The sequence below is a fragment of the Pristiophorus japonicus genome, chromosome 9 (assembly GCF_044704955.1).
Source record: "Pristiophorus japonicus isolate sPriJap1 chromosome 9, sPriJap1.hap1, whole genome shotgun sequence".
NCBI classification, from domain to species: domain Eukaryota; kingdom Metazoa; phylum Chordata; class Chondrichthyes; family Pristiophoridae; genus Pristiophorus; species Pristiophorus japonicus.
In genome coordinates this window covers 6,363,807-6,390,556 of record NC_091985.1, presented here as the reverse complement: position 1 = coordinate 6,390,556, position 26,750 = coordinate 6,363,807, and the positions used below count along the sequence as shown (strand labels likewise).

The 26,750-nt window shown below is 52.5% G+C and overlaps 1 protein-coding gene across 1 annotated transcript in view; it reads left to right on the top strand.

The window, feature by feature from the left end:
• The window catches only part of LOC139272552 (neuronal acetylcholine receptor subunit alpha-2-like), a 63,092-nt gene that overhangs the window by 12,081 nt on the left and 24,261 nt on the right, over nucleotides 1–26,750 (top strand). The window contains exon 3 of the mRNA XM_070888610.1: nucleotides 265–1,297. Coding sequence (XP_070744711.1) covers nucleotides 265–1,297 — 1,033 coding nt within the window. The remainder of the gene's footprint in view (nucleotides 1–264; nucleotides 1,298–26,750) is intronic.

Genomic DNA, 26,750 nt, shown 5'->3' with positions numbered 1-26,750 from the left:
GGAGTATTAACCCGAGGGACAATATTCCCAGTGTTCCCAGCCAGCATTTATCTCAGCGAGCCAACCAGCTCCATTCACATCAATTTCATCAATCCAAAGTCCGCTGCTCATTAGTTCCGATTGAGCACACAAACTGCAGGACTGCACCTTCGAGGGAGACAAGATCGTTTATATTCAACGAGGATTCATTAAGCTTGGCTGAGTGGCACCTCACCCCCCGGGGTCTCGTTCACTCTATAACCCTGTGGTCTTTGCTTGTTCCAGTGCAGATGGGGAGTTTGCCGTAACACACATGACGAAAGCCCACCTTTTCTCGGTGGGCAGGATTCAGTGGGTGCCCCCAGCCATCTACAAGAGCTCCTGCAGCATCGACGTCACCTTCTTCCCCTTCGACCAGCAGAACTGCAAGATGAAATTCGGCTCCTGGACACACGACAAGTCCAAGATCGACCTGAGGAGCATGGACAGGGACGTGGACCTCAAGGACTACTGGGAGAGCGGCGAGTGGGCAATCGTCAATGCTGTGGGCATTTACAACAGCAAGAAGTATGACTGTTGCTATGAGGTGTACGTTGACATCACGTACTCCTTCATTATCAGGCGACTCCCTCTCTTCTACACCATTAACCTCATCATTCCCTGTCTGCTCATCTCCTGCCTAACTGTCCTGGTCTTCTATCTGCCATCAGGCTGTGGAGAGAAGATCACTCTTTGTATATCAGTGCTGCTGTCCCTCACGGTCTTCCTGCTGCTGATAACGGAGATCATTCCCTCGACCTCGCTGGTCATCCCGTTAATCGGCGAGTACCTGCTCTTCACCATGATCTTCGTCACGCTCTCCATTGTCATCACCGTCTTTGTCCTCAACGTCCACCACCGCTCGCCCAACACTCACAAGATGCCCAGGTGGGTGAGGAAGGTGTTCTTGGACTACATCCCCCGCTGGCTCTTTATGAAGAGACCGGGGCCCAAGGCAGAAATGTTCGCCAACCACTTCAGCCTGCTGGAGATGAAGATCCCCCCCGCCAAGCGCAACCCCCAGAGGGAGCCGGAGGACCCCCGCTTTGGCCAGCCGCTGTGCCAGGCCAGGCCCACCGGCCTGCACGCTCACGGCTACCAGTGCCGCCACGAGCTCAACAGGTACGCGGCGGGGAGAGCCAATCAGGACCAGCGAAGCAGTCCCGTGGACAGCGTCGAGGTGGAATCCAACCTGCTGCTCTCTCCCAGCATCATCCGCGCACTGGAGGGGGTGCATTACATCGCCAATCACCTGCGCGCCGAGGACGCAGACTTCTCCGTGAGTATGGGCTGGGGGAGGGGGAGAGGGGGAGGGGGAGAGGGAGAGGGGGAGGGGGAGAGGGAGAGGGGGAGGGGGAGAGGAGGAGGGGGAGAGGGGGAGGCCACTCACTGGGGGTGGGGGAGAGGGGGAGAGGGGGAGGCCACTCACTGGGGGTGGGGGAGAGGGAGAGAGGGGGAGAGGGAGAGAGGGGGAGAGGGGGAGGCCACTCACTGGGGGGTAGGGGAGAGGGGGAGTACACTCACTGAGGCTGGGGGAGGGGGAGAGGGGGAGTCCACTCACTGGGGGGTAGGGGCGGGGTAGGGCGAGTCCACTCTGGGGGTAGGGGAGGGGGAAAGGGGGAGGCCACTCACTGGGGCTGGGGTAGGGGGAGAGGGGGAGTCCACTCACTGGGGGGTAGGGGCGGGGGTGGGAGAGTCCACTCACTGGGGGTGGGGGAAGGGGGAGTCCACTCACTGGGGGTGGGGGAGGGGGAAAGGGGGAGGCCACTCACTGGGGCTGGGGGTAGGGGAGAGGGGGAGTCCACTCACTGGGGGGTAGGGGAGAGGGAGGGGGAGAGGGCGGGGGAGGGCGAGTCCACTCTGGGGGTAGGGGAGGGGGAAAGGGGAGGCCACTCACTGGGGGTAGGGGTAGGGGGAGAGGGGGAGTCCACTCACTGGGGGTAGGGGAGGGGGACAGAGCGGGGGAGGGCGAGTCCACTCACTGGGGGTGGGGGAAGGGGGAGTCCACTCACTGGGTGTGGGGGAGGGGGAAAGGGGGAGTCCACTCACTGGGGGAGGGGGAAAGGGGGAGTCCACTCACTGGGGGAGAGGGTGGGGGAGGGAGAGTCCACTCACTTGGGGGTGGGGGAAGGGGTAGAGGGCGGGGGAGGGCGAGTCCACTCACTGGGGGAGGGGGAAAGGGGGAGTCCACTCACTGGGGGTGGGGGAAGGGGGGAGATCACTCACTGGGGGTGGGGGAGGGGGAAAGGGGGAGTCCACTCACTGGGGGTGGGGGAAGGGGTAGTCCACTCACTGGGAGTAGGGGAGGGGGAAAGGGGGAGTCCACTCACTGGGGGAGGGGGTGAGGGCAGGGGAGGGCGAGTCCACTCACTGGGGGAGGGGGAAAGGGGGAGTCCACTCACTGGGGGTGGGGGAAGGGGGAGTCCACTCACTGGGGGAGGGGGAAAGGGGGAGTCCACTCACTGGGGGTGGGGGAAGGGGTAGTCCACTCACTGGGGGTAGGGGAAGGGGGGAAGGGGGAGTCCACTCACTGGGGTTAGGGGGGGAGGGGGAAAGGGGGAGGCCACTCACTGGGGGTGGGGGAAAGGGGTAGTCCTCTCACTGGGTTGGGGGTGGGCCCCACGCACTGGGGCATGGGTGAGGGGAGGGGGAGGGAGAGTTGGTGGAAGAGTGTGGGGGAGTAGGGGAGGTGGAACGGGAAAGGGGAGGGGGAGTTTGGGGGGGGGAGTTTGGGGGAGGAGGCCGCACTAACCTCTGTATTCTGTTTCTGTATTCTTCTTTCTTTCCATGATTGAGGTGACAGTGGCGCCCCTCTGGCTGGGTTGGTAATTCCAGCAGCCACTGAGGAGCTGAATCTTAGAGAGAGTGAGAATCCCCGTTCCAGTCCCAGAGATAGGGAGAATCCCCGTTACAGTCCCAGAGACAGGGAGAATCCCCGTTACAGTCCCAGAGATAGGGAGAATCCCCGTTACACCCGCAGAGGCAGGGAGAATCCCCGTTACAGTCCCGGAGACAGGAAGAATCCCCGTTACAGTCCCGGAGACAGGGAGAATCCCCGTTTCAGTCTGAAACAAGGAGAATCCCAATTACAGTCCTTGAGACAGGGAGAATCCCGATTACAGTCCCAGAGTCAGGCAGAATCTCCATTACAGCCCCAGAGATGGGCCGAAACCCTATTACAGACACAGAGGCAGAGAGAATCCCTGTTACAGTCAGAGACAGGGAGAATCCATGGTTACAGTCCCAGAGACAGGGAGAATCCCCGTGACAGTCCCTGAGATAGGGAGAATCGCCGTTACAGTCCCTGAGACAGAGAGAATCTACGTTACAGTCCCAGAGACAGGGAGAATCCCCGATACAGTTCCTGAGGCAGGGAGAATCCTTGTTACAGTCCCAGAAACAGGGAGAATCCCCGTTACAGTCCCTGAGACAGGTGGAATCCCCATTGCAGACCCTGAGATGGGAGAATCCCTGTTACAGACACAGAGACAGGGAGAAACACCGTTACAGTCCCAGAGAGATGGAGAATACCCATTACAGTCCCTGAGACAGGGAGAATCCCCATTAGAGTCTGGGAAAGGGAGAATCTATGTTACAGTCCCAGACACAGGGAGAATCCCCGTTACAGGGAGAATCCCCGTTACAGTCTGAGACAAGGAGAATCCCCGTTGCAATCCCAGAGACAGGGAGAATCCCTGTTACAGTCCCAGAGACAGGGAGAATCCACGTTACAGACCCAGAGACAGGGAGAATCCCGTTACAGTCCCTGAGATAGGGAGAAACCCCGTTACACCCTGAGACAGGGAGAATCCCCATTACGGACCCAGACCCAGAGACAGGGACAATCCCTGTTACAGACCCAGAGACAGGAAGAATTCCTGTTACAGTCTGAGAAATGGAGCATCTCAGTTTCAGTCCCTGAGACAGGGAGAAGCCCTGTTACAGTCTGAGACAGGGAGAATCCGTGTTACCGTCCCAGAAACAGGGAGAATCCCCGTTGCAGTCCCAGAGACAGGGAGAATCCCTGTTACAATCCCTGAGTCACGGAGAATCCCCATTACAGTCCCAGAGATGGGCAGAATCTGTGTTACAGTCCCAGAGACAAGGAGAATCCAAGTTACAGTCTGAGACAGGGAGAATCCCTGTTACAGTCCCAGAGACATGGAGAATCATGTTACAGACATGGAGCCAGGGAGAAATCCCGTTACAGTCCCAGAGAGATGGAGAATCCCTGTTACAGTCCCTGAGACAGGGATAATCCCTGTTACAGTCCCTGAGACAGGGATAATCCCTGTTACAGTCCCTGAGACAGGGACAATCCCTGTTACAGTCCCTGAGACAGGGACAATCCCTGTTACAGTCCCTGAGACAGGGGCAATCCCTGTTACAGTCCCTGAGACAGGGACAATCCCTATTACAGTCCCTGAGACAGCAAAAATTCCCATTACAGTCTGAGACAGGTAAAATTCCAGTTACAGTCCCAGAGACAGGGAGAATCCCTGTTACAGTGCCAGGACCATAGAATCACCATTACAGTCCCTGAGACCGGGAGAATCCACGTTACAGTCCCTGGGACAGGCAGAATCCCTGTTTCATTCTCTGAGACAGGGAGAATCCCCATTACACCATAGGGACAGGGAGAATCCTCATTACAGTTCCAGAGAAAGGAAGAATCCCCATTACAGTCCAAGAGACAGTAAGAATCCCCGTTACAGGCTGAGACGGAGAATCCCCGTTACAGTCCCAGAAACAGGGAATCCTCGTTTCATTCCCTGTGACAGGCAGTATCCCCGTTACAGTCCCAGAGACACAGGGAATCCCTGTTACAGTCCCAGAGTCAGGGAGAATCCCGGTTACAGTCCCAGAGTCAGGGAGAATCCCCATTACAGTCCCTGAGACCGGGAGAATCCACGGTACAGTCCCTGGGACAGGGAGAATCCCTGTTCCAGTCCCAGAGAGATTGAGAATCCCTGTTACAGTTGCAGGGACAGGGAGAATCCCCATTACAGTACCAGAGACAAGGAGAATCCTTGTTACAGTCCCAGAAACAGGGAGAATCCCCGTTACACCAGCGGGGACAGGGAGAATCCCCATTACAGTATAAGAGACACGGAGAATCCTCATTACAGTCCCAGAGACAGGGAGAAACCCTGTTACAGTCTGAGATAGGGAGAATCCGCGTTAAAGTAATAGAGACAGGGCAAATCCCCTTTACAGTCTGAGACAGGGAGAATCCCTGCTGCAATCCCAGAGACACGGAGAATCCCTGTTACAATTCCTTAGTCACGGAGAATCCACATTACAGTCCCAGAAATGGGCAGAATCCGTGTTACAGTCCCAGAGACAGGGAGAATGCCGTTACAGTCCCAGAGACAGGAAGAATCCTTGTTACAGTCCCAGAGACAGGGAGAATCCCAGTTACAGTCTGAGACAGGAAGAATCCACATTACAGTCCCAGAGACAGGGAGAATCCTGTTACAGACACGGAGCCAGGGCGAAACCCCGTTACAGTCCCTGAGACATGGAGAATCCCTGTTACAGTCCCAGAGATTGCGAGAATCCTCGTTACAGTCCCAGAGACAGAGAGAATCCCCTTTACAGTCTGAGGCAGGGAGAATCCCCATTACAGTCCAAGAGAAAGAGTGAATCCCCGTTACAGACCCAGAGACAGGGAGAACGCCGTTACAGTCCCAGAGACAGGAAGAATCCTTGTTACAGTCCCTGAGACAGGGAGAATCCGCGTTATAGTCCCTGAGATAGGGAGAATCCGCGTTACAGTCCCTGAGACAGGAAAAATCCCCTTTACAGTCCCCGAGGCAGGAAGAATACTCGTTACAGTCCCAGAAACCAGGAGAATCCCTTTTACAGTCCCTGAGACAGGTGGAATCCCCATTGCAGACCCTGAGACGGGAGAATCCCTGTTACAGATACAGAAACAGGGAGAAATGCCGTTACAGTCCCAGAGAGATGGAGAGATCCAGTTTCTCTCCCTGAGACAGGGAGAATCCCGTTTACAGTCCCAGAGACAGCCAGAATCCCCGTTACAGTCCAAGAGAAAGAGTGAATCCTCGTTTCATTCCCTGTGACAGGCAGAATCCCCGTTACAGTCCCAGAGACAGGGAGAATCCCCGTTATAGTCCCAGGGCCAGTGAGAAACCCCATCACAGACCCTGAGATAGGGAGAACCCCATTACAGTCTGAGACATGTAGAATCCCGGTTGTAGTCCATAAGACAGGGGAAATCCCCATCACAGTCTCAGAGACAGGAAGAATCGCCGTTACAGTCCCTGAGACACGGAGAATCCGCTTTACAGTCCTTGAGACAGGGAGAATCCCTGTTACAGTCCCAAAGACAGGGAGAATCCTTGTTACAGTCCCAGAGACAGGGAGAATCCTTGTTTCATTCCCTGTGACAGGCAGAAACCCTGTTACAGTCCCAGAGACAGTGAGAATTCCCATTGCAGTCTGAGACATATAGAATCCCAGTTGCAGTCCATAAGACACGGGAAATACCCGTCACAGTTGCAGAGACAGGAAGAATCCCCGGTCCAGTCCCCGAGGCAGGAAGAATACTTGTTATAGTCCCAGAAACAGGGAGAATTCCTGTTACAGTCCCTGAGACAGGTGGAATCCCCATTGCAGACCCTGATATGGGAGAATCCCTGTTACAGATACAGAAACAGGGAGAAATGCCGTTACAGTCCCAGAGTCAGGGGGAATCTCCATTACAGAACCTGAGACAGAGCGATTCTCTGTTACAGACACGGAGACAGGGAGAAACCCAGTTACAGTCTCAGAGAGTTGGAGAGTTCCAGTTTCACTCCCTGAGACAGGGAGAATCCTCGTTACAGTCCCAGAGACAGCCAGAATCCCTGTTACAGTCCCTGAGACAGGGACAATCCCCATTACTGTCCCTAAGACAGCGAGAATCCCCATTACTGTCTGAGACAGGGAGAATCCCGTTACAGTCCCAGAGACAGGGAAAATCCCTGTTACAGTCCCAGAGACTGGGTGAACACCATTACAGTCCCAGAGACAGGGAGAAACCCTGTTACAGTCCCAAAGACAGGGAGAATCCTTGTTAAAGTCCCAGAGACAGGGAGAATCATCGTTTCATTCCCTGTGACAGGCAGAATCCCCATTATAGTCCCAGAAACATGGAGAATCCCCGCTACAGTTCCAGAGACAGGGAGAATCCCTGTTACAGTTCCAGAGACAGGGAGAATCACGTTACAGTCCCAGAGACAGGGAAAATCCCTGTTACAGTCCCAGAGACTAGGTGAACACCATTACAGTCCCAGAGACAGGGAGAAACCCTGTTACAGTCCCAAAGACAGGGAGAATCCTTGTTAAAGTCCCAGAGACAGGGAGAATCATCGTTTCATTCCCTGTGACAGGCAGAATCCCCATTATAGTCCTAGAAACATGGAGAATCCCTGTTACAGTTCCAGAGACAGGGAGAATCCCCGTTACAGTTCCAGAGACAGGGAGAATCCCCGTTACAGTTCCAGAGACAGGGAGAATCCTCGTTTCATTCGCTGTGACAGGCAGAATCCCCATTATAGTCCCAGAAACAGGGAGAATCCCCGTTACAGTTCCAGAGACAGGGAGAATCACCGTTACAGACCCTGAGACAGGGAGAATCCCCATTACAGTCTGAGACATGTATAATCCCGGTTGCAGTCCATAAGACAGGGGGAATCCCTGTCACAGTCCCAGAGACAGGGAGAATCCCTGTTACAGCCCCAGAGATAGGGAGAATCCCCTTTACAGCCCCTGAGACAGGGAGAATCCCCATTACAGCCTGAGACAGGGAGAATCCCCGTTACAGCCTGAGACAGGAAAAATCCCCGTTACAGTCTGAGACAGGAAGAATTCCTGTGAGAGATCCAGAGACAGAGCGAATCCCTGTTGCAGTCCCTGAGAAAGGGGAATCCCTGTTACAGAACCTGAGACAGGGGGAATCCCCATTACAGAACCTGAGACAGGGAGAATCTCTGTTACAGACAGGGAGAAACCCCGTTACAGTCCCAGAGAGATGGAGAATTCCAGTTTCACTCCGAGACAGGGAGAATCCCGGTTACATTCCCCAGAGACAACCAGAATCCCTGATGCAGTCCCTGAGACAGGGACAATGCCCATTACAGTCCATGAGACAGCAAGAATCCGCATTACAGTCTGAGACAGTGAGAATCCCCTTTAAAGTTCCTGAGCCAGGGAGAATCCCATTACAGTGCCAGAGACGGGGAGAGTCACCATTTCAGTCCCAGAGATAGGCGGAATCCCCATTGCAGTCCCTGAGACAGGGAGAATCCCCATTGCAGTCCCTGAGACAGGGAGAATCCCTGTTACAGTCCCTGAGACAGGGAGAATCCCCATTGCAGTCCCAGACACATGGAGAATCCCTGTTACATTCCCAGAGACAGCGAGAATCCCTGTTACAGTCTGAGACAGAGAGAATGCCTCTTACAGACTGAGACAGGGAGAATCGCCGTTACTGTCCTTGAGACAGGGAGAATTCCCGCTACTGTCCCAGAGACTGGGAGAATCCATGTTACAGTCTGAGACAGGGAGAAACCCCGTTGCAGTCCCAGAGACAGGGAGGATCCCCATTACAGTCCAAGTGACGGAGAATCCCTTTTACCATCTCTAAGACTGGGGTATTCCCCATTACAGTCCCGGCGACAAGGAGAATCCCAATTACAGTCCCAGAGAAACGGAGAATCCCCATTATAGTCCCAGAGAAAGGGAGAATCCCTGTTATCATCCAAAAGACAGGGAGAATCCCAGTTACAGTCCCAGAGACAGGGATATTCCCGTTTACAGTCCCAGAGACAGGGATATTCCCCGTTACAGTCCCAGAGACAGGGAGAATCGCTGTTACATTCCCAGGGCCAAGGAGAAACCCCGTCACAGACCCTGAGACAGGGAGAATCCCAATATACTCTGAGACATGCAGAATGCTGGTTGCAGTCCATAAGACAAGGGGAATCCCCGTCACAGTCCCAGAGACAGGCTGAATCGCCGTTCCAGTCCTTGAGACAGGGAGAATCCGTGTTACAGTCCCAGAGACACGGAGAATCACCGTTACAGTCCAAGAGAAAGAGTGAATCCCTGTTACAGTCCCAGAGACAGGGAGAATCCTTGTTACAGTTCCAGAGACAGGGAGAATCCCCGTTACAGTCCCAGGGCCAGTGAGAAACCCTGTCACTGACCCTGAGACAGGGAGAATCCCCATTACAGTCTGAGACATGTAGAATCCCGGTTGCAGTCCATAAGACAGGGAAAATCCCCGTCACAGTTGCAGAGACTGGAAAAATCACCGTAACAGTCCCTGAGACAGGGAGAATCCGCGTTACAGTCCCTGAGACAGGAAAAATCCCCGTTACAGTCCCCGAGGCAGGAAGAATACTCCTTACAGTCCCAGAAACAGGGAGAAATGCCGTTACAGTCCCAGAGACCGGGGGAATCCCCATTACAGAACCTGAGACAGAGAGAATCTCTGTTACAGACACGGAGACAGGGAGAACCCCGGTTATAGTCCCAGAGACAGCCAGAATCCCAGTTACAGTCCAAGAGAAAGAGTGAATCCTCGTTTCATTCCCTGTGACAGGCAGAATCTCCGTTACAGTCCCAGAGACAGAAAGAATCCCCGTTACTGTCCAAGAGAAAGAGTGAATCCCTGTTACAGTCCCAGAGACAGGGATAAACCCTGTTACAGTCCCATAGACAGGGAGAATCCTTGTTACAGTCCCATAGACAGGGAGAATCATCGTTTCATTCCCTGTGACAGGCAGAATCCCCATTACAGTCCCAGGGCCAGGGAGAAACCCTGTCACTGACCCTGAGACCGGGAGAATCTCCATTACAGTCTGAGAAATATAGAATCCCGGTTGCAGTCCATAAGACAGGGGAAATCCCCGTCACAGTCGCAGAGACAGGAAGAATCACCGTAACAGTCCCTGAGACAGGGAGAATCCACGTTACAGTCCCAGAAGCAGGGAGAATCCCTGTTACAGTCCCTGAGACAGGTGGAATCCCCATTGCAGACCCTGAGATGGGAGAATCTCTGTTACAGACACAGAGACAGGGAGAAACCCCGTTACAGTCCCAGAGAGATGGAGAGTTCCAGTTTCACTCCCTGAGACAGGGAGAATCCCGGTTACAGTCCCAGAGACAGCCAGAATTCCCGTTATAGTCCAAGAGAAAGAGTAAATCCTCGTTTCATTCCCTGTGACAGGCAGCATCCCCGTTACAGTCCCAGAGACAGGGAGAATCCCCGTTACAGTCCCAGAGACAGGGAGAATCCTCTTTACAGTCCCAGAAACAGGGAGAATCCCTGTAACAGTCCTTGAGATAGGTGGAATCCCCATTGCAGACCCTGAGACGGGAGAATCCCTGTTACAGATACAGAAACAGGGAGAAATGCCGTTACAGTCCCAGAGAGAGGGGGAATCCCCATTACAGAACCTGAGACAGAATATCTGTTACAGACACGGGGACAGGGAGAAACCCCGTTACAGTCTCAGAAAGTTGGAGAGTTACAATTTCACTCCCTGAGACAGGTAGAATCCCGGTTACAGTCCCAGAGACAGCCAGAATCCCTGTTACAGTCCCTGAGACAGGGACAATCCTATTACTGTCCCTAAGACAGCGAGAATCCCCATTACAGTCTGAGACAGGGAGAATCCCGTTACAGTCCCAGAGACAGGGAAAATCCCCATTACAGTCCAAGAGAAAGAGTGAATCCCTGTTACAGTCCCAGAGACTGGGTGAACACCATTACAGTCCCAGAGACAGGGAGAAACCCTGTTACAGTCCCAAAGACAGGGAGAATCCTTGTTAAAGTCCCAGAGACAGGGAGAATCATCGTTTCATTCCCTAAGACAGCGAGAATCCCCATTATAGTCCCAGAAACGTGGAGAATCCCCGTTACAGTTCCAGAGACAGGGATATTCCTGTTTACAGTCCCAGAGACAGGGAGAATCACCATTACAGACCCTGAGACAGGGAGAATCCTCATTACAGTCTGAGAAATGTAGAATCCCGGTTGTAGTCCATAAGACTTGGGGAATCCCTGTCACAGTCCCCGAGGCAGGGCGAATCCTCATTGCAGTTCCAGAAACAGGGAGAATCCCCATTGCAGACCCTGAGAATGGAGAATCCCTGTTACAGACACAGATAAAGGGAGAAACGCCGTTACAGTCTGAGAAAGGGAGAATCCCCGTTACAGTCCCACACACAGGGAGAAACCCTGTTACAGACCCTGAGACAGGGAAAATCCCCGTTGCAGTCCGAGACAGGGAGAATCCCTGTTACAGTCCCGGAGAAAGGGAGAATGCCCATTACAGTCTGAGACAGGGAGAATCTCCGTTGCAGTCCCAGAGACAGGGAGAATCTCCGTTGCAGTCCCAGAGACAGGGAGAATCCCCATTTTAGTCCCAGAGACAGGGAAATCCTGGTTACAATCTCTGAGACAGGGAGAATCCCCGATACAGTCCCAGAGACAGGAATAATCTTGGTTACAGTCCCTGAGACAGGGAGAATCCCCATCACAGTTCCATAGACAGGGAAAATCCCTGTTACAGTCCCAGAGATGGGGAGAATCCCCGTTACACTCGCAGAGACAGGGAGAATCCCCCTTACAGTCCCAGAGACAGGGAGCATCCTCATTACATTGCAAGAGACAGGAAGAATTCCCATTACAGGCTGAGACAGGGAGAATCCCCGTTACGGTCCCAGAGACAGGGAGAATCACCGGTCCAGTCCCTGAGATAGGGAAAATCCCTGTTACAGTCCTGGAGACAGGGAGAATCCCTGTTACAGTCCTGGAGAGTTGGAGAGTTGCAGTTTCACTCCCTGAGACAGGGAAAATCCCAGTTACAGTCCCAGAGACAGCCAGAATCCCTGTTACAGTCCCTGAGACAGGGAGAATCCCCGTTACAGTCCAAGAGAAATAGTGAATCCCTGTTACAGTCCCAGAGACTGGGAGAACACCGTTACAGTCCCAGAGACAGGGCAAAACCCTGTTACAATCCCAAAGACAGGGCGAATCATCGTTTCATTCCTTGTGACAGGCAGAATCACCGTTACAGTCCCAGAGACAGGGAGAATCCACATTACAGTCCCAGAGACGGAGAATCCCTGTTACAGTCCCAGAGACAGGGATATTCCCATTTACAGTCCCAGAGACAGGGATATTCCCCGTTACAGACCCTGAGACAGGGAGAATCCTCATTACAGTCTGAGACATGTAGAATCCCGGTTGTAGTCCATAAGACTGGGGGAATCCCCGTCACAGTCCCCGAGGCAGGGAGAATCCTCATTACAGTCCCAGAAACTGGGAGAATCCCTGTTACAGTCCCTGAGACAGGTGGAATCCCCATTGCAGACCCTGAGATGGGAGAATCGCTGTTACAGACACAGATATAGAGAGAAACGCCGTTACAGTCTGAGAAAGGGAGAATCCCCGTTACAGTCCCACACACAGGGAGAAACCCTGTTACAGACCCTGAGACAGGGAGAATCCCCGTTGCAGTCCCAGAGACACGGAGAATCCCTGTTACAGTCCCGGAGAACGGGAGAATGCCCATTACAGTCTGAGTCAGGGAGAATCTCCGTTGCAGTCCCAGAGACAGGGAGAATCTCCATTTTAGTCCCAGAGACAGGGAAATCCTGGTTACAGTCTCTGAGACAGAGAGAATCCCCGATACAGTCCCAGGGACAGGGATAATCTTGGTTACAGTCCCTGAGACAGGGAGAATCCCCGTTACAGTCCCTGAGAGAGGGAGAATCACCGTTATAGTCCCAGAGACAGGGAGAATCCATGTTACATCCCCAGAGACAGGTAGAATCCCCATTACAGTTCCAGAGACACGGATAATCCCTGTTACAGTTCCAAAGATGGGGAAAATCCCCGTTACACTCGCAGAGACAGGGAGAATCCCCATTACTGTCCCAGAGACAGGGAGCATCCTCAATACATTGCAAGAGACAGGAAGAATCCCCATTACAGTCCCAGAGACAGGGAGAATCCTCGTTACAGCCCCAGAGACAGGGAGAAACCCCGTTACAGTCTGAGACAGGGAGAAACCCCGTTACAGTCTGAGACAGGGAGAAACCCCGTTACAGTCTGAGACAGGGAGAAACCCCGTTACAGTCTGAGACAGGGAGAATCCCCGTTACAGTCTGAGACAGGGAGAATCCCCGTTACAGTCCCTGAGATCGGGAGAATCACCGTTACAGTCCCTGAGACAGGGAGAATCTCCGTTACAGTCCCAGAGACAGGGTGAATCCCCGTTATATCACCAGAGACAGATAGAATCCCCATCACAGTTCCATAGACAGGGAGAATCCCTGTTACAGTCCCAGAGACGGGGAGAATCCCCGTTACACTCGCAGAGACAGGGAGAATCCCCCTGACAGTCCCAGAGACGGGGAGCATCCTCATTACATTACAAGATACAGGAAGAATCCCCATTACAGGCTGAGACAGGGAGAATCCCCGTTACAGTCCCAGAGACAGGGAGAATCCCCGTTACAGTCCCAGAGACAGGGAGAATCCCCGTTACAGTCCCAGAGACAGGGAGAATCCCCGTTACAGTCCCTGAGATAGGGAGAATCCCTGTTATAATCCCAGAGACCGGGAGAATCCCCATTACTGTCCCAGAGACAGGGCGAAATCCCATTACAGACCCTGAGAGAAGAAGAATCCCCGTTACAGTCTGAGACAAGGAGTATCTCAGTTACAGTCCCTGAGACAGGAGAATCCCCGTTAAAGTCCCAGAGACAAGGAAAATCCCCGTTACAGTCCAAGAGACAGGTAGAACCCCATTATACTCCCAGAGATGTGGAGAAACCCATTCTAGTCCCAGAGAGAAGGAGAATCCTCATGTCAATCTGAGTCAGTGAGAATCCCCTACAGGCTGAGACTGGGAGAATCCTCGTTATAGTCCCAGAGACAGGGAGAATCCCTGTTACAGTCCCAGAGAAAGGGAGAATCCGTGTTGCAGTTCCAGAGACAGGGCGAATCGTCGTTACAGTTCCAAAGACAGGAGGAATTCCCGTTACATTCCCTGAGATAGGGAGAAGCCAGTTACAATCCCTGAGAAAGGGAGAATCCACGTTACAGTCCCAGAGAAAGGGAGAATCATCGTTACAGTTCCAGAGACAGGGAGAATCTCCGTTACAGCCTGAGACAGGGAGAATCCCCGTTACAGTCCGAGACAGGAAGAATTCCTGTGAGAGATCCAGAGACAGAGCGAGTCCCTGTTACAGTCCCTGAGAAAGGGGAATCCATGTTATAGTACCTGAGACAGAGGGAATCCCCATTACAGAACCTGAGACAGGGAGAATCTCTGTTACAGACACAGAGACAGGGAGAAACCCCATTACAGTCCCAGAGAGATGGAGAATTCCAGTTTCACTCCCTGAGATGGGGAGAATCCCTGCTGCAGTCCCAGAGACAGCCAGAATCCCTGATGCAGTCCCTGAGACAGGGACAATGCCCATTACAGTCCATGAGACAGCGAGAATCCTCATTACAGTCTGAGACAGTGAGAATCCCCGTTGCAGTCCCTGAGCCAGGGAGAATCCCTTTTAGCGTCCCTGAGACTGGAAGATTCCCCATTACAGTCCCGGAGACAAGGAGAATCCCCATTACAGTCCCAGAGTAAGGGAGAATCCCCAATATAGTCCAAGCGATAGGGAGAATACCAGTTACAGTCTAAGACAGGGAGAATGCTGGTTACATTCCAAGAGACAGGGAGAATCCCTGTTATCATCCAAAAGACAGGGAGAATCCCTGTTACAGTCCCAGAGACAGGGAGAATCCCTGTTACAGTCCCACAGACAGGGAGAATCTCTGTTACAGTCCAAGAGACAGGCAGAATCCCCTTTACTGTCCCTGAGACTGGAAGATTCCCCATTACAGTCCCAGAGACAGAAATAATTCCTGTTACAGTCCCTGAAACACGGAGTATCCCCATTACAGTTCCAGAGGCAGGGAGAATCCCCGTTACAGTCCAAGAAACAGGGAGAATCCCCGTTACAGTCCAAGAGACAGGGAGAATCCCCGTTACAGTCCCAGAGATAAGGAGAATCCCCATTACAGTACCAGAGACAGGGAGAATCCCCATTATGGCCCCTGAGATGGAGAATCCCCGTTACAGTTGCTGAGAATGTGAGAATACCCTTTACTGTCCCTGAGACAGTGAGAATCCCAGTTGTAGTCCCAGCGACACGGAGAATCCCCATTACAGTCTGAGACCGGGAGAAAGCCCGTTACAGTTCCGGAGACATTGAGAATGCTCTTTACGGTCCCTCAGACTGGGAGAATCCCCGTTACAGTCCCTGAGACAGGAAGAATCCCCGTTACAGTCCAAGAGACAGGGAGAAACCCCTTTACTGTCCCTGAGATTGGGAGATTCCCATTACAGTCCCAGAGACAGGGAGAATCCCTGTTATGGTCCCTGAGATGGAGAATCCCCGTTGCAGTCCCAGAGACAGGAAGAATCCACATTACAGCCCCAGAGACAGGGAGAATCCCCGTTACAGCCCCTGAAACAGGGAGAATCCCCGTTACAGCCCCTGAGACAGGGAGAATCCCCATTATAGTCCTGAGACAGGGAGAATCCCCATTATAGTCCCAGAGATGGGGAGAATCTCCGTTATAGTCCCAGAGACCGGGAGAAACCATGTTACAGTCCCTGAGACTGACAGAATCTCCATTACAGTCCCAGAGACACGGAGAATCACCATTACAGTCTGAAACAGGGAGAATTCAAGTTACAGACTGAGACAGTGAGAATCCCCGTTACTGTCCCAGAGACCGGGAGCATCCCTGTTACAGCCCCAGAGACAGGGAAAATTCCTATTACAGCCCCAGAGAAAGGGAGAATCCCTGTTACAGTCCGAGAGACAGGGAGAATCCACGTTACAGTCCCTGAGACAGGGAGAATCCCCGTTACAGTCCAAGAGACAGGGAGAAACCCCTTTAATGTCCCTGAGATTGGAAGATCCCCCATTCAGTCCCAGAGACAAGGAGAATCCCCATTACAGTCCCAGAGACAGGGAGAATCCCTGTTATGGTCCCTGAGATGGAGAATACCCGTTGCAGTCCCAGAGACAGGAAGAATCCACATTACAGCCCCAGAGACAGGGAGAATACCCGTTACAGTCACAGCGACAGGGACATTTCCTGTTACAGTCCCTGAGACAGGGAGAATCCCTGTTACAGTCCCTGAGACTGGGCGAAACATCATTACAGTCCCAGAGACAGGGAGAATCCCCGTTATCATCCCAAAGACAGGGAGAATCCCCATTACAGTTCCTGAGACAGAGAGAATCCCCATTACAGTCCCAGAGACAGGGAGAATCCCCTTTTCATTCTTCAACAGGAAGAATCCCTGTAACAGTCTCTGAGACAGGAAGAATCCCCATTGCAGTTCCAGAGACAGGCAGAATCCCCGTTACATTCCGAGAGACAGGGAGAATCCCCGTTACTGTCCTAGAGACAGGGAGAATTCCCGCTACTGTCCCAGAGACTGGGAGAATCCATGTTACAGTCTGAGACAGGGAGCGACCCCATTGCAGTCCCAGAGACAGGGAGGATTCCCATTATCATCCCAAAGACAGGGAGAATCCCCATTACAGTCCCTGAGACAGGGAGAATCCCCATTACAGTCCCTGAGACAGAGAGAATCCCCATTACAGTCCCAGAGACAGGGAGAATCCCCTTTTCATTCTGCAGCAGGAAGAATCCCTGTAACAGTCTCTGAGACAGGAAGAATCCCCATTGCAGTCCCAGAGACAGGCAGAATCCCTGTTACATTCCCAGAGACAGGGAGAATCCCCGTTACTGTCCTAGAGACAGGGAGAATTCCCGCTACTGTCCCAGAGACTGGGAGAATCCATGTTACAGTCTGAGACAAGGAGCGACCCCATTGCAGTCCCGGAGACAAGGAGAATCCCCATTACAGTCCCAGAGACAGGGAGAATCCCTGTTATGGTCCCTGAGATGGAGAATCCCCGTTGCAGTCCCAGAGACAGGAAGAATCCACATTACAGCCCCAGAGACAGGGGGAATACCCGTTACAGTCACAGCAACAGGGAAATTTCCTGTTACAGTCACTGAGACAGGGAGAATCCCTATTACAGTCCCTGAGACTGGGCGAAACATCATTACAGTCCCAGAGACAGGGAGAATCCCCATTATCATCCCAAAGACAGGGAGACTCCCCATTACAGTCCCTGAGACAGGGAGAATCCCCATTACAGTCCCAGAGACAGGGGGAATACCCCTTACAGTCACAGCGACAGGGAGAATCCCCATTACAGTCCCTGAGACAGGGAGAATCCCCATTACAGTCCCAGAGACAGGGAGAATCCCCTTTTCATTCTGTGACAGGAAGAATCCCTGTAACAGTCCCTGAGACAGGAAGAATCCCCATTGCAGTCCCAGAGACAGGGAGAATCCCTGTTACTGTCCTAGAGACAGGGAGAATTCCTGCTACTGTCCCAGAGACTGGGAGAATCTATGTTACAGTCTGAGACAGGGAGCAAACCCGTTGCAGTCCTAGAGTCAGGGAGAATCCCCATTACAGTCCAAGAGACAGGGAGAATCCCTTTTAGCGTCGTTAAGACTGGGAGATTCCCCATTACAGTCCCGGAGACAAGGAGAATCCCCATTACAGTCCCAGAGAAAGGGAGAATCCCCATTATAGTCCAAGCGATAGGGAGAATCCCGGTTACAGTCCCAGAGACAGGGAGAATCCCTGTTACAGTCCCAGAGACAGGGAGAATGCCCATTACAGTCCCTGAGACAGGCAGAATCCCTGTTCCAGTCCCAGAGACAGGGAGAATCCCCTTTACTATCCCTGAGACTGGAAGATTCCCCGTTACAGTCCCAGAGACAATGAGAATCGCCATTACAGTACCAGAGACAGGGAGAATCCCCATTGTGGCCCCTGAGATGGAGAATCCCCGTTACAGTTGCTGAGAATGTGAGAATCCCCTTTACTGTCCCTGAGACAGGGAGAATCCCAGTTGTAGTCCCAGCGACACGGAGAATCCCCGTTACAGTCTGAGACCGGGAGAAAGCCCGTTACAGTTCCGGAGACACTGAGAATGCTCTTTACAGTCCCTCAGACTGGGAGAATCCCAGTTACAGTCCCTGAGACAGGTAGAATCCCTGTTACAGCCCCGAGACAGGGAGAATCCCCATTACAGTGCCAGAGACAGGGAGAATCACTATTCCAGTCCCAGAGACAGGGAGAATCCCCATTACAGTCTGAAACAGGGAGAATTTAAGTTACAGCCTGAGAAAGTGAGAATCCCCGTTACTGTCCCAGAGACCGGGAGCATCCCTGTTACACACCCAGAGACACGGAAAATTCCTCTTATAACCCCAGAGACAGGGAGAATCCCTTTGACAGTCCGAGAGACAGGGAGAATCCCTTTGACAGTCCAAGAGACAGGGAGAATCCCCGTTACAGTACCAGAGATAAGGAGAATCCCTGTTATGGTCCTTGAGATGGAGAATCCCCGTTGCAGTCCCAGAGACAGGGAGAATATTGTTACAGTCAGAGCGACAGGTAAAATTCCTGTTACAGTCCCTGAGACAGGGAGAATCCCAGTTACAGTCCCAGAGACAGCCAGAATCCCTGTTACAATCGCTGAAACAGGGAGAATCCCCGTTACAGTCCAAGAGAAATAGTGAATCCCTGTTACAGTCCCAGAGACTGGGAGAACACCGTTACAGTCCCAGAGACAGTGGGAAACCCTGTTACAATCTCAAAGTTAGGGAAAATCCTTGTTACAGTACCAGAGACAGGGAGAATCATCGTTTCATTCCTTGTGACAGGCAGAATTCCCGTTACAGTCCCAGAGACACGGAGAATCCCCATTACAGTCCCAGAGACGGAGAATCCCTGTTACAGTTCCAGAGACAGGGATATTCCCATTTACAGTCCGAGAGACAGGGAGAATCACCGTTACAGACCCTGAGACAGGGAGAATCCTCATTACAGTCTGAGACATGTAGAATCTCGGTTGTAGTCCATAAGACTGGAGGAATCCCCGTCACAATCCCCGAGGCAGGGAGAATCCTCATTGCAGTTCCAGAAACAGGGAGAATCCCTGTTACAGTCCCTGAGACAGGTGGAATCTGGATTGCAGACCCTGAGACGGGAGAATCCCTGTTACAGACACAGATACAGGGAGAAACGCCGTTACAGTCCCACACACAGGGAGAAACCCTGTTACAGACCCTGAGACAGGGAGAATCCCCGTTGCAGTCGCAGAGACACGGAGAATCCCTGTTACAGTCCCAGAGAAAGGGAGAATGCCCATTACAGTCCGATACAGGGAGAATCTCCGTTGCAGTCCCAGATAAAGGGAGAATCACCATTTTAGTCCCAGAGACAGGGATAATCTTGGTTACAGTCCCTGAGACAGGGAGAATCGTCGTTACAGTCCCAGAGACAGGGAGAATCCCCGTTATATCCCCAGAGACAGGTAGAATCCCCATCACAGTTCCATAGACAGGGAGAATCCCTGTTACAGTCCCAGAGATGGAGAGAATCCTCATTACATTGCAAGAGACAGGAAGAATCCCCATTACAGGCTGAGACAGGGAGAATCCCCGTTACAACCTGAGACAGGGAGAATCCACGTTACAGTACCTGAGACGGAGAATCCCCGTTACAGTCCGAGACAGGAAGAATCCCTGTGAGAGACCCATAGACAGAGCGAGTCCCTGTTACAGTCCCTGAGAAAGGGGAATCCTTGTTATAATACCTGAGACAGGGGGAATCCCCATTACAGAACCTGAGACCGGGAGAATCTCTGTTACAGACAGGGAGAAACCCCATTACAGTCCCAGAGAGATGGAGAATTCCAGTTTCACTCCGTGAGACAGGGAGAATCCCGGTTACAGTCCCAGAGACAGCCAGAATCCCTGTTACGGTCCCTGAGACAGGGACAATGCCCATTACAGTCCATGAGACAGCGAGAATCCCTGTTACAGTCTCTGAGAAAGTGCGAAACACCATTACAGTCCCAGAGACAGGGAGAATCCCCGTTATCATCCCAAATACAGGGAGAATCCCCATGACAGTCCAAGAGACAGGGAGAATCCCCATGACAGTCCAAGAGACAGGGATAATCCCCATGACAGTCCAAGAGACAGGGAGAATACCCATTGCAGTCCCAGAGACACGGAGAATCCCCATTACATTCCCAGAGACAGGGAGAATTCCCGTTACAGACTGAGACAGAGAGAACGCCTGTTACAGACTGAGACAGGGAGAATCCCTGTTACAGTCCTAGAGACAGGGAGAATCCCCTTTTCAGGCTGAGCCAGGGAGAATCCCCATTACAGTCCCTGAGACAGGGAGAATCCCCGTTACTGTCCTAGAGACGGGGAGAATTCCCGCTACTGTCCCAGAGACTGGGAGAATCCATGTTACAGTCTGAGACAGGGAGCGACCCCATTGCAGTCCCAGAGACAGGGAGGATCCCCATTACACTCCTAGAGTCAGGGAGAATCCCCATTACAGTCCAAGAGACAGGAAGAATCCCTTTTAGCGTCCCTGAGCCTGGGAGATTCCCCATTACAGTCCCGGTGACAAGGATAATCCCCATTACAGTCCTAGAGAAAGGGAGAATCCCCATTATAGTCCAAGCGATAGGGAGAATACTAGTTACAGTCTAAGACAGGGAGAATGCTAGTTACAGTCCCAGAGACAGGGAGAATCCCCGTTATCATCCAAAAGACAGGGAGAATCCCTGTTACAGTCCCAGAGACAGGGAGATTCCCTGTTACAGTCCCATAGACAGGGAGAATCCCTGCTACAGTCACAGAGACAGGGAGAATCCCCTTTTCAGGCTAAGACAGGGAGAATCCCTGTTACAGTCCAAGAGACAGGCAGTATCCCCTTTACTGTCCCAGAGATAAGGAGAATCCCCGTTACAGTAACAGAGACAGGGAGAATCCCCATTATGGCCCCTGGGATGGAGAATCCCCGTTACAGTTGCTGAGAATGTGAGAATACCCTTTTACTGTCCCTGAGACAGTGAGAATCCCAGTTGTAGTCCCAGCGACACGGAGAATCTCCGTTACAGTCTGAGACCGGGAGAAAGCCCGTTACAGTTCTGGAGACGTTGAGAATGCTCTTTACAGTCCCTCAGACCGGGAGAATCCCAGTTACAGTCCCTGAGACAGGTAGAATACCCATTCCAGTCTGAAACGGAGAATTCAAGTTACAGACTGAGACAGTGAGAATCCCCGTTACTGTCCCAGAGACCGGGAGCATCCCTGTTACAGACCCAGAGACAGGGAGAATCCCTTTGACAGTCCGAGAGACAGGGAGAATCACCGTTACAGTCTGAGACATGTAGAATCCCGGTTGTAGTCCATAAGACTGGGGGAATCCCCGTCACAGTCCCCGAGGCAGGGAGAATCTTCATTACAGTCCCAGAAACAGGGAAAATCCCTGTTACAGACCCTGAGACAGGGAGAATCCCTGTTACATACACAGATACAGGGAGAAACGCCGTTACAGTCTGAGAAAGGGAGAATCCCTGTTACAGTCCCACACACAGGGAGAAACCCTGTTACAGACACTGAGACAGGGAGAATCCCCGTTGCAGTCCCAGAGACAGGGAGATTCCCTGTTACAGTCCCGGAGAAAGGGAGAATGCCCATTACAGTCTGAGACAGGGAGAATCTCCGTTGCAGTCCCAGAGACAGGGAGAATCCCCATTTTAGTCCCAGAGACAGGGAAATCCTGGTTACATTCTCTGAGACGGGGAGAATCCCCGATACAGTCCCAGAGACAGGGATAATCTTGGTTACAGTCCCTGAGACAGGGAGAATCGTCGTTACAGTTCCAGAGACAGGGAGAATCCCTGTTACAGTCCCAGAGATGGGGAGAATCCCCGTTACACTCGCAGAGACGGGGAGAATTCCCCTTATAGTCCCAGAGACAGGGAGCATCCCCGTTACAGTCCCAGAGACAGGGAGCATCCCCGTTACAGTCCCAGAGACAGGGAGAATCCCCGTTACAGTCCCAGAGACACGGAGAATCCCCGTTACAGTCCCAGAGACAGGGAGAATCCCCATTACAGGCTGAGGCAGGGAGAATCCCCGCTACAGTCCCAGAGACAGGGAGAATCCCTTTACAGTCTGAGACTGGGAGAATCCTCGTTGCAGTGCCAGAGACAGGGAGAATCCCTGTTACAGTCCCAGAGACACGGAGAATCCCAGCTACAGCCTGTGACAGGGAGAATCCCAGCAACAGCCTGTGACAGGCAGAATCCCAGCTACAGCCTGTGACAGGGAGAATCCCTGTTACAGTCCCAGAGACAGGGAGAATCCCCGTTACAGTCCCTGAGATAGGGAGAATCCAGTTACAGTCCCTGAGAAAGGGATAATCCGTGTTGCAGTTCCAGAGACAGGGAGAATCGTCGTTACAGTTCCAGAGACCGGGAGAATCCCCGTTACAGCCTGAGACGGGGATAATCCACGTTACAGTCCCTGAGACAGGGAGAATCCCCGTTACAGTCCGAGACAGGAAGAATTCTTGTGAGAGACCCAGAGACAGAGCGAGTCCTTGTTACAGTCCCTGAGAAAGGGGAATCCCTGTTATAGTACCTGAGACAGGGGGAATCCCCATTACAGAACCTGAGACAGGGAGAATCTCTGTTACAGACATGGAGACAGGGAGAAACCCCATTACAGTCCCAGAGAGATGGAGAATTCCAGTTTCACTCACTGAGACAGGGAGAATCCCTGTTACAGTCCCAGAGACAGCCAGAATCCCTGTTGCAGTCCCTGAGACAGGGACAATGCCCATTACAGTCCATGAGACAGCGAGAATCCCCGTTACAGTCTGAGACAGTGAAAAACCCATTTAAAGTCCCTGAGCCAGGGAGAATCCCCATTACAGTGCCAGAGACAGGGAGAATCACTATTCCAGTCCCAGTTACAGGGAGAATCCCCATTACAGTCTGAAACAGGGAGAATTTAAGTTACAGACTGAGACAGTGAGAATCCACGTTACTGTCTCAGAGACCGGGAGCATCCCTGTTACACACCCAGAGACACGGAAAATTCCTGTTACAACCCCAGAGACAGGGAGAATCCCTTTGACAGTCTGAGAGACAGGGAGAATCCCCGTTACAGTCCAAGAGACCGGGAGAATCCCCGTTACAGTCCAAGAGACAGGGAGAATACCCTTTACAGTCGCAGAGACAAGGAGAATCCCTGTTATGGTCCCTGAGATGGAGAATCCCCGTTGCAGTCCCAGAGATAGGAAGAATCCACATTACAGCCCCAGAGACAGGGGGAATACCTGTTACAGTCAGAGCGACAGGGAAAATTCCTGTTACAGTCCAAGAGAAATAGTGAATCCCTGTTACAGTCCCAGAGACTGGGAGAACACTGTTTCATTCCTTGTGACAGGCAGAATACCCGTTACAGTCCCAGAGACATGGAGAATCCACATTACAGTCCCAGAGACGGAGAATCCCTGTTACAGTTCCAGAGACAGTGATATTCCCATTTACAGTCCGAGAGACAGGGAGAATCACCGTTACAGACCCTGAGACAGGGAGAATCGTCATTACAGTCTGAGACATGTAGAATCCCTGTTACAGTCCCTGAGACAGGTGGAATCCCCATTGCAGACCCTGAGACGGGAGAATCCCTGTTACAGACACAGATACAGGGAGAAACACCGTTACAGTCTGAGAAAGGGAGAATCCCCGTTACAGTCCCACACACAGGGAGAAACCCTGTTACAGACCCTGAGACAGGGAGAATCCCCGTTGCAGTCGCAGAGACACGGAGAATCCCTGTTACAGTCCTGGAGAAAGGGAGAATGCCCATTACAGTCTGAGACAGGGAGAATCTCCGTTGCAGTTCCAGAGACAGGGAGAATCCACATTTTAGTCCCAGAGACAGGGATAATCTTGGTTACAATCCCTGAGACAGGGAGAATCGTCGTTACAGTCCCAGAGACAGGGAGAATCCCCGTTATATCCCCAGAGATAGGTAGAATCCCCATTACAGTTTCAGAGACAGGGAGAATCACTGTTACAGTCCCTGAGACAGGGAGAATCCCCGCTACAGTCTGAGACAGGAAGAATTCCTGTGAGAGACCCAGAGACAGAGCGAGTCCCTGTTACAGTCCCTGAGAAAGGGGAATCCCTGTTATAGTACCCGAGACAGGGGGAATCCCCATTACAGAACCTGAGACAGGGAAAATCTCTGTTACAGACACGGAGACAGGGAGAAACCCCATTACAGTCCCAGAGAGATGGAGAATTCCAGTTTCACTCCCTAAGACAGGGAGAATCACGGTTACAGTCCCAGAGACAGCCAGAATCCCTGTTGCAGTCTCTGAGACCAGGACAATGCCCATTACAGTCCATGAGACAGCGAGAATTCCCGTTAGCCTGAGACAGTGAGAATTCCCTTTAAAGTCCCTGAGCCAGGGAGAATCCCCATTACAGTGCCAGAGACAGGGAGAATCACCATTACAGTCCCAGAGATAGGCAGAATCCCCGTTGCAGTCCCTGAGACAGGGAGAATTCCCATTACAGTCTCTGAGACAAGGAGAATCCCCATGACAGTCCAAGAGACAGGGAGAATCCCTGTTACAGTCCAAGAGACAGGGAGAATCCCTGTTACAGTCCCTGAGACAGGGAGAATCCCCATTGCAGTCCCAGAGAAAGGGAGAATCCCCATTATTAGTCCAAGCGATAGGGAGAATAACAGTGACAGTCTAAGACAGGGAGAATGCTGGTTACAGTTCCAGAGACAGGGAGAATCCCCGTTATCATCCAAAAGACAGGGAGAATCCCTGTTACGGTCACAGAGACAGGGAGAATCCCTGTTACAGTCGCAGAGACAGGGAGAATCACTGTTACAGTCCCGGAGACACGGAGAATCCCTGTTACAGTCCCAGAGACCGGGAGAATCCCTGTTACGGTCCCAGAGACAGGGAGAATCCCCGTTACAGTCCCAGAGACGGGGAGAATCCACTTTTCAGGCTGAGCCAGGGAGAATCCCCGTTACAGTCCCTGAGTCAGGGAGAATCCCTGTTACAGTCCAAGAGATAGCAGAATCCCCCTTACTGTCCCTGAGACTGGAAGATTCCCCATTACAGTCCCAGAGAACATAAATAATCCCTGTTACAGTCCCTGAGACAGGGAGTATCCCCATTACAGTTCCAGAGACAGGTAGAATCCCCGTTATATCCCCAGAGACAGGTAGAATCTCCATTACAGTTTCAGAGACAGGGAGAATCCCTGTTACAGTCCCAGAGATGGGGAGAATACCCGTTACAGTCCCAGAGATGGGGAGAATACCCGTTACACTCGCAGAGACAGGGAGAATCTCCCTTACAGTCCCAGAGACAGGGAGCATCCTCATTACATTGCAAGAGACAGGAAGAATCCCCATTACAGGCTGAGACAGGGAGAATCCCCGTGACAGTCCCAGAGACAGGGAGAAACCCCGTTACAGTCCCTGAGATAGGGAAAATCCCTGTTACAGTCCCTGAGGTAGGGAAAATCCCTGTTACAGTCCCGGAGACAGGGAGAATCCCTGTTACAGTCGCAGAGACAGGGAGAATCCCTGTTACAGTCCTGGAGACACGGAGAATCCCTGTTACAGTCCCAGAGACCGGGAGAATCCCTGTTACAGTCCCAGAGACAGGGAGAAATCCCATTACAGACCCTGAGAGAAGAAGAATCCCCGTTACAGTCTGAGACCGGGAGAATCCCCGTGTCAGTCCCAGAGACCGGGAGAATCCCCGTGTCAGTCCCAGAGACCGGGAGAATCCCCGTGTCAGTCCCAGAGACCGGGAGAATCCCCGTGTCAGTCCCAGAGACCGGGAGAATCCCCGTTTCAGTCCCAGAGAGAAGGAGAATCCTCATTTCAGTCTGAGCCAGTGAGAATCCCCTTTACAGTCTGAGACTGGGAGAATCTCCGTTACAGTCCCAGAGACAGGGAGAATCCCCGTTACAGTCCCTGAGACAGGGAGAATTCAGTTACAGTCCCTGAGAAAGGGAGAATTCAGTTACAGTCCCTGAGAAAGGGAGAATCCGTGTTGCAGTTCCAGAGACAGGGAGAGTCGTCGTTACAGTCCAAGAGAAATGGTGAATCCCTGTTACAGTCCCAGAGACTGGGAGAACAGCGTTACAGTCCCAGAGACAGGGAGAAACCCTGTTACAATCCCAAAGACAGGGAGAATCCTTGTTACAGTACCAGAGACAGGGAGAATCATCGTTTCATTCCTTGTGACAGGCAGAATCCCCGTTACAGTCCCAGAGACAGGGAGAATCCCCATTACAGTCCCAGAGATGGAGTATCCCTGTTACAGTTCCAGAGACAGGTATATTCCCATTTACAGTCCCAGAGACAGGGAGAATCACCGTTACAGACCCTGAGAAAGGGAGAATCCCCGTTACAGTCCCACACACAGGGAGAAACCCTGTTACAGATACTGAGACAGGGAGAATCCCCGTTGCAGTCGCAGAGACAGGGAGAATCCCTGTTACAGTCCCGGAGAAAGGGAGAATGCCCATTACAGTCTGAGACAGGGAGAATCCACATCACAGTTCCATAGACAGGGAGAATCCCCGTGACAGTCCCAGAGACGGGGAGAATCCCCGTTACACGCGCAGAGACAGGGAGAATCCCCCTTACAGTCCCAGAGACAGGG